The following is an 8,184-nucleotide window of genomic DNA, read 5'->3' as shown; positions in this document are numbered from 1 at the left end:
ATCATTCTTTAGGCCCTATACGAAAATGGACCCTATACGAAATTAATATATACTTATTTTGAGAACAAGAATTTAATTCATTAAATCATCAGACAAACAATGAACAAGGAAATTAATATATACTTATATAATTAAAATTTAAATTAAATAAGGAAGCAATACTAATGTCAAATAACTTAAATAAGATTCACAAGTTTTTAATAATTTTATATACACATGAAAACAATTATAGATGCATTCCTAAATCCACAATAATTAATCACCCTATCAGTATTTTCATAAATAAATAATATAGTTTATAAATATGAATATGTAATTTAAAACCAAATGAGCTTATAGACAATCACATTATTATTATAATAAATAATAAAGTAATTATTAATAAAAATTTATATTAAAAAAAACTTACAAATAAGATCATTGCATAAAATCTTAATTAATATTGGGAACAATAAATCAAAACACTCAAACGGGATAAAAGATATTCATAATAAAATATGAAACATAATTAATTGGATAAAATAGTTCGAATAAAAAACATGTAATAAATCACACATCTTATATATTGATATCATATTTATAAATACTCTTTTTTATTTAGATCACTTTCAAGTTTTTCTAGATTAATTTGAATACGATGACGCACAATAAAACTTCTAACCTACATTGATTAGATAATTCATACAAAAATTAAATTATCTTTTAAAATATTTTTCATAAGTAGAAATATATTACATATACATAACTCATTATAAAGTTCACAAAACAACAAATATTCTAAATATAAGTAGTAAATTACTCGAATAGAAATAGATTCAAAATTTGATATGTATTACAAATTAATCTATACTATAAATCTCACTATAATTATAGAAAGGTAACAAAATCACAAAGTTACAATTTAAATTTAGAAAAATACAAATTAGAAATAAAAATAAATAAATTATAGGAAAATGTTATGTAAAATGATATATAAGGGAATTTGATCCCTTACCATGAGTATAAAAACCACAAGTCTTACCAACTCAACCAACTCAAATTTTAGTGTAAAAATATTCTTTAATTCATATACTAAATAGTAGAGGGCGAAATTTTATGTAAAATTACACATGGAGATTCGATCATACGATTAAAATGCTAAGCCTTACCAACTCAGCCAACTCAGAAACCATTACTATGAATGTATACTAAATAATTATGACATTTCTAATAGTATATATTAGGGTAATAGAATAGGGTAGGGGCCCCTTCCAAGCATGGGGCCCTGGGCAAGGGCCCAGCCTGCCCTTGCCCAAGGCCGGGCCTGCTTTTTACCACCCTATCGGAACCAACAGGGCAGCTGCTCCCACTGCCCCCATGCTAGATCCGCCTCTGGTGAAAATGTAATTATGATATATAACCAAATATATAATAGATGATTGTACTTTTAATTTAAAAAATAATTACTTAAAATTCTCCCGTTTTCTAAAACAAAAAAAAAATATTTTAAAAACTGTGCTACTAAATTTTTTTCAATTTTCTATTCTTCAATTCTCTAATTTTCAAAAAATTAATTTTTTTTTCCAATTAGTGAACGAGTAACTTCACTAGTTTTCTAAAACGAAAGGGACGAGGACAAAAAAGGAATAAATGGCAAAAAAAAGTGGACATTTGAGAAAAGAAAACAAAAGAAAAGAGCAGAAAATAATTTGCCTTATTCAAACTTAAAACCCATTGTTTAAAACTCTCCATTTCCTTTTCCTCTCTCCTCACCGTCACATTCCCACTCTCTAGAAAAAAGCAAAGGCCTTCATCTACAACCTTCTCTCCCCTCAATTCGATTTGCTTGATTGCTGTTTTGCCAAGGCAATCGCGTAAACCCTAAACGCCGCAGCTTGGAGGAAACCGGTCCTGAAATGGGGCAGCAGAAGGCGTTAATCTATGCGTTCGTGGCCCGTGGGAACGTTATACTGGCGGAACACACCGACTTCAGCGGCAACTTCAACTCCATAGCCTTTCAGTGCCTCCAGAAGCTTCCAGCCTCCAACAACAAGTTCACCTACAACTGCGATGGCCACACCTTCAACTACCTCGTCGATAACGGCTTCAGTAAGTATCCCCTTTTTATTTCGTAATTTACTGTAAATGGAGTATTTTAAATATTTATTTATCTTGGCAAAATGAAGGGGATATGAGTTTATCGTGCTCCCCTACTTATTTGATGTTACTATTGGAGTGCATTTGTTAGATGCGTTTTAGCCTAATAGTTGAGGTTGTTGAAAGAAAGATATTGATTTAGTTAATATGGTAAAAAATGAGCTAACTGCACAATTGAGGTTTGTTTATTTGTCCTGAATTTGATGCATTTGGGGCTTTAAGAGTTCACTAGTGAGATTGTATAGGAAGCTGGCGATGCACTGTGAAGTATCCAGCTATTCAGCCTTCTGTTTTAGATGGAAAAGAAAGTTGAATGTTTTTTTTTTTTTTTTTTTTTTTTTTTTTTTTTTGAATACTTCTTACTTGTCCTTTGTTATAATAATAAATTATTATTATTATTGATGTTGTTGTTGTTGTTGTTGTTATTGGTACCATGATCCTGGTCCCATATTCAGGTAGTCACATTGGGTTTTGACTAATCTAGTTGAGTTGCTATAAATCATGTCTTTTGGCAACATGCATTATAATTATGTGCACATACTTGAGCATGTAAATAAATTCATTTTGAACAATAAATCCTTTGACAACTAGCTTTAATTAAGTACAGTAATTGCCTTATTTTCAAATGGGGACTCTCTAGGAATTTAAGATGAAATTATCTAAATTATAATTACCATGCAGAAATATATGTTTTAAGATGAATGTTTGATGCATTATAATTATATTAATCAGTATCTGAAGTTGTGTATTTGTTTCTCGTGTAAGCGGATTTCTGGAAATAGGGAGAGACTATTAAATGTATTGGCAAGAGCAGTGTGTGATATACATTACCATAGAATAATATAAGCTTGGTTGTCATATCCTATTGTCTATCGGAACATGCAAATTCATGTGCAGCTATATTCCTTTATGAATGAGTTTGCATGTTAACATTCTCAAATGATTAGTTGGTGGAAGTTATGACTTTTAATATTTCGTTTCAACTGCCTGTTTTGCCTCATGATGATTTAATGGTTGTCTCAATTCCTACAAATGGTACTGGAAAGATCTATTTTTCCTATTGGGTAGTTTTTCTATCTAGTGCTTGAAGATCTTCTGCATCTGAATATTTTGTCCTCAAAGCTAAGGCAACTATAAAAGAAACGATTGGGTATCTGATATTTGTATACTGGAGTTCTTCATTAATTCTTTTGGTTCATCATTAAGTGGTCTCCTTCCTGTCCTATATTCATTGAATACATGTAGGATTACTGATTTGTAGTTTTGCAGCTTATTGCGTTGTTGCTGAAGAATCCGCTGGAAGACAGGTCCCTATGGCATTTCTGGAGCGTATTAAGGATGATTTTGTAGCAAAATATGGTGGTGGAAAGGCTGCAACTGCTCCTGCTAATAGCTTTAACAAGGAATTTGGGTACTCAATTTTAAATTTAATCAGGAATTATGTGGGAGATTTTCTATTATCTCATCTTATTGGATTGAACTGTTTTTGTAGGGCTAAATTGAGGGAGCATATGCAATATTGTGTTGACCATCCTGAGGAGATAAGCAAAATTGCAAAAGTTAAAGCACAAGTTTCTGAAGTCAAAGGTGTCATGATGGACAATATTGAGAAGGTATACAAATGTTTGTTAGTTTTTTTTTTTTTTCTTTTGACTAAATTGTGGTTATATTTGATATCTCTATTATCTTGGACTCTTAGTGGCTTTAATTCTGCGAAAAGAAATATAAAAAAATAAAAAATTAACATTTCAAGCACTATAGTTTAAGTGATTGTCAATAGACAAACTCTAGTTAATTAATTATTTGAAGCATTCAATTGTTTGAACCACATGTCCGTTACGGGAGGGGCTATATGTGCACCGTTTTGATAATTGAGGGGCAACATTTACACCACTCATAATTCAGGGGTGACATTGATAATTGACATATTATAGAGGGGCATTTTTTACAATTTTTCCTTTAATTAATGCATTGTTCCTATTGTTTGGATAATATGATTTTTTCAAATAAAAAACAAAAGATCCAGGATGGGAGCATTGCTTGTAGTATTAATTATTAACTCTTTTTTATTTTTTGTTTTTTTGCTTTTTTTTTTTTATTTTTTTATTTTTATTTTAGTTGAACAGAGTATTAATTATTAACTAGTATTGAGCATTTATACTTATCTCAACGCAAGCATCATATTGAATACATATTAATCAAGCATTATGCATAATTCATATTCTCTAAAAACAACAAATTCAAAGCATTAATTAATTAAGGATTAATTGAAAATAAAAAACAATTGAATGCTTCAAATAATTAATTAATTTGTTTAATTGTTTTTTCTTAAAACCCCATTGACTAAATTAATTAATTATACACTAATTAAATATATAAAATATTTATTAATTCAGATTTACTTTTAGATTAAAAAATGGATGAAATGATCTTGCTTAGTGTCCAGAGAGAGGACATGTGTGAGAAAGTGTGGTATAAGAGGAAGAGTTGAGAGTTGAGAGTTGAGACTGCACTTTTTTGTCGGTTTTCTTCCCCCATTGTTGGTTTCTTCTCTGTACCCCACCCACCCAAAAAATAAAGAGAAATAAGTGATTTGGCAGAAGAAGAAAAACATACTTGTGATTCATAGGCTTGAGAGATCAGTGAAGGATGAGGCAATTTGACGGAATTGCAAAAATTTTTGGCTGCCAAAAAGTTTAGTAGGTTTTGGAGTTTGACCAGAGGCAATTCTCAAGGTCAATTGTGTCGTAGCAGCCAAGATAAAGTGTTTTGAACCTTCAATTTCATCTTGTTGACTGTGTTGACCTTGCTTAGTAATCAAAAGCGCTCTTTGGAGTGAAGCGATTACTTTGGTCTGCTTTCATATATTTCAGCGCTTCGCCACTTCCCTGAAGCAAGGCACAAGTACCTGCTCTGTTGCTTAAGCAGCAGAGTGATTGCGTTTGACAAAAATGAAGTTCTTGCATTTGGCAAAATTTTTTGGGTGAGAATGCTCATAGCATTTTATGCAGAATGCGAATGAGCAATTTATTGCCAAGCCAACCTTCTCTATAAGTTTCATGTACCTTTTGTGCAGTTCATTTATGCAGATTTTAGAATACTTACCAGAATTACATGTATCTCTCTCAGGCCAAGGATGATATATAATCTCACATCTTTTATCTACGAAAACTAAATTGTTGACTCCAATTAGAAGTTAGTTCAGGGCATTTTTTGAAATTAAGGGCATTATAATCCAAATATTTGACCACAACTAAACTGAGAGTACATATTAGTGGAGTTGAGTATTAGAGTGTGAAGATTTAATGAGTAGAGGAGGACAGGAGGTTCTGATTTGAGGAACAGGGAATACAAAATATGGAACACTGAATAAAAATAAAATAATGGAAATGAAGCAAATTGAACTGAAAGTCCAATGCTTCATCTTTTCTGTAGAGGTACCAGAGAATATAAACTTGTCTGTGTTCATGCTTTCACCCTAAATCTTCTGAATCATGCTGATGACATAAGCGCAGACTTTTTTGAGATGGGATGGGGTTGTAGAGATAGAACCAATTGTGTTATTTCTTCTCTTTTCTCATGTACATAAGCTAGTAAATGAGTTGTAATGAGGTGTAGTATTCTTCAGCGTTCCTACGCTGTTGTGTTTAACCAAGTGCTCCTGGCATGTAAATTCAAACTGATACATACTATTTTGTACCCTGGAAACTGATCACTGGCTACTTTGAAAAGGGTTCTCTTCAAATCTTGAAATACTGGAATGTTGTTTCATCTCCTATCATCCTATGTTCTGCTTTGATGGTTGATTTGGTCCCTATGCTTATAAATTTACCATTTTGAACTCATCACTGGCTACTTTGAAAAGGGTTCTCTTCAAATCTTGAAATACTGGAATGTTGTTTCATCTCCTATCATCCTATGTTCTGCTTTGATGGTTGATTTGGTCCCTATGCTTATAAATTTACCATTTTGAACAAAGTTTATCTAAATGTCTGTCAATTGCCCAGATCCAGATGGACCAATTCAACAGTGCCATAATATAAGTACGATGTAGCTGATGGTTTACTAGAAATGACCCATTCATATACATTAATTCATTCATGTCATCTCAAGAAGTAAAGAGCAGAATAAAAAAAGTGAATCAATGAAATTAGAGCTTGATTGGTTCTCAAATGACATTTCATCCAATCTTGAAATCCAAGAAAATCATATATTTCTTGATATGTTATTCAAGATCTGTTGCTTAGCACTTGGTTGCAATAATAGTTAAGCTGTTTCTTTTAAAGTTTGCTTGGGGAAATTTCATATTTTCAAGTGTAATATTCTACAATTTTTTCGAGTTCTGTACTAGTTCACACTTCACTAATAATAAGTTATTGATAGAGATATTATCAAGTTGGAGAGCTTGGTGATACCCTATTTGATAGTCTCTATGAATAACCTGTGAGGGCCCACTGTTTGGTGATATGCTGTATAATTGATATATGTATTTTCATTTGTTTGCCTTTGATCTGTTGAGTTGAAGAAACCTCAAGCAAACCTATATACTTATTTATGTTTCCTGATACAGGTTCTAGATCGTGGAGAAAAGATAGAGCTTCTTGTCGACAAGACTGAAAATCTTCATCAGCAGGTATGACTTTTTCTTACTCTTTTTGCTTCTACACTTATGGTAGTATATCACTAGGTTTGAGAGTATAGATCTGCAATCCTTGGGCTCTTAACAAATTGAAAACAGCTCTGTTGCCTTCGTTCCTATGAACTTTATGTTGCCCAAATTACTCACCGGTGATGTAATTCTAGATATTTCTCGAGTAATGAATGGGATACATAAGTATACATCTTATCGACAAAGTAATAACAGTATTGTTAGCAAGCTTGACTGCAGAGTTTCAAATACTAATACCCAAGCTTCGCTGTTTCATACCTTCACTCCCTTATTCCACATCAAACTCCAATCCCACTGGCCTAACCTCAGAACATGAGCATGGGTTTAGAGAGGTTCTCATAGTTTTTGCTTTTGAACTCCTCAAACTATATGGTTATTACTCTGTTGGCATATATATATACCAGAATAAGCTAAAATGCAGGTCCAGATCAGGTACCAATTTTAATAGTTCGTTTTTTGGAACAGGCACAAGACTTCAGGAGCACTGGCACTAAAATCCGGAGAAAGATGTGGCTGCAAAACATGAAGGTGAAGTTGATAGTGTTGGGTATCATCATAGCCTTGATCCTCATCATAGTACTCTCTGTTTGTCATGGCTTCAACTGCGGAAAGTGATGGTTTTCTATTCTATATATCTGTAGAAGGCACACAATATTCTGTCTTAGTGTTTTTGTCTCTGGAAACACGATCTTAAAAAGAAAGATACTTGCACTGTGTATGTATTAAGGGTGCGGAATTTCTTTATTTTGGTGCAATAGAAACCATTCTCTTTCTTGCATCTCCATAGTTATCCGCTGCCAGTTTTTCTATGATTCGGCAGTTCTAATAGAACGTCTGTTCAGGTCAAGTTAGAATGTTGGATAGTATATCAACCAGTTTTGTCATTTTTAGTCTTTGGATGTTTCCAATTCTGGCAGTTTTACTATCATTTTCAAATCTTAACTGCTTGCGTTACACAGTTATTTAGGGCCTAAGGACTCTAATATCGGATTTTGTTTCAGTTTGTTTTTTTATTGGAATAAGGGTCAAATAGGCCATTGAACTATGCACAATAATGTAATTAGGTTACTGAACATGCAATTTATATCCTACATCACAGCGCGCGTTGCACTATGCGTCCAGATGCAAAACGACGTCGTTTTAATTTTTTTTTTTTTTTTTTTTTTGAAATTTCCCGCCCCCAGTGTATGGCAGTTAATTTTTCTTTAAAAAAAAACTCATGTTCAAAAATGTACATAATGTTATACTAGAATACACATAATTGTATACATGAATGTACATAATTATATAGCAAAATATACATTCTCTTTTTAAAAGATAATACACATAATCTAACATAATACATAATAAATATAAACTTTTAACATAATACACATCAA

At 32.2% G+C, this 8,184-nt stretch overlaps 1 protein-coding gene across 1 annotated transcript; it reads left to right on the top strand.

Moving 5' to 3' along the window:
* The first annotated feature begins 1,733 nt into the window (after nucleotides 1-1,733).
* On the top strand, nucleotides 1,734-7,698 carry LOC109147447 (vesicle-associated membrane protein 721-like). The gene is made up of 5 exons (XM_019295106.1): nucleotides 1,734-2,088; nucleotides 3,406-3,547; nucleotides 3,629-3,749; nucleotides 6,707-6,769; nucleotides 7,271-7,698. Exons 1-5 carry the CDS (start codon nucleotides 1,896-1,898, stop codon nucleotides 7,418-7,420), a joined length of 669 nt encoding a protein of 222 aa, XP_019150651.1. The 5' UTR covers nucleotides 1,734-1,895; the 3' UTR covers nucleotides 7,421-7,698.
* The last annotated feature ends 486 nt before the right edge of the window (nucleotides 7,699-8,184 follow it).

Source organism: Ipomoea nil, unplaced genomic scaffold (genome assembly GCF_001879475.1).
Source record: "Ipomoea nil cultivar Tokyo-kokei standard unplaced genomic scaffold, Asagao_1.1 scaffold1993, whole genome shotgun sequence".
NCBI classification, from domain to species: domain Eukaryota; kingdom Viridiplantae; phylum Streptophyta; class Magnoliopsida; order Solanales; family Convolvulaceae; genus Ipomoea; species Ipomoea nil.
The sequence above is the reverse complement of the archived record's forward strand: the minus strand, read 5'-3'. Positions and strand labels throughout refer to the sequence as shown.

Bases quoted from the DNA above. Each gene is read 5' to 3' on its own strand.
- LOC109147447 (XM_019295106.1), top strand. From the start codon at position 1,896: ATGGGGCAGCAGAAGGCGTTAATCTATGCGTTCGTGGCCCGTGGGAAC. The intron at 3,750-6,706 runs GTATACAAATGT...TTCCTGATACAG, and splicing joins TGATGGACAATATTGAGAAG to GTTCTAGATCGTGGAGAAAA. The intron at 6,770-7,270 runs GTATGACTTTTT...TTTTTGGAACAG, and splicing joins CTGAAAATCTTCATCAGCAG to GCACAAGACTTCAGGAGCAC.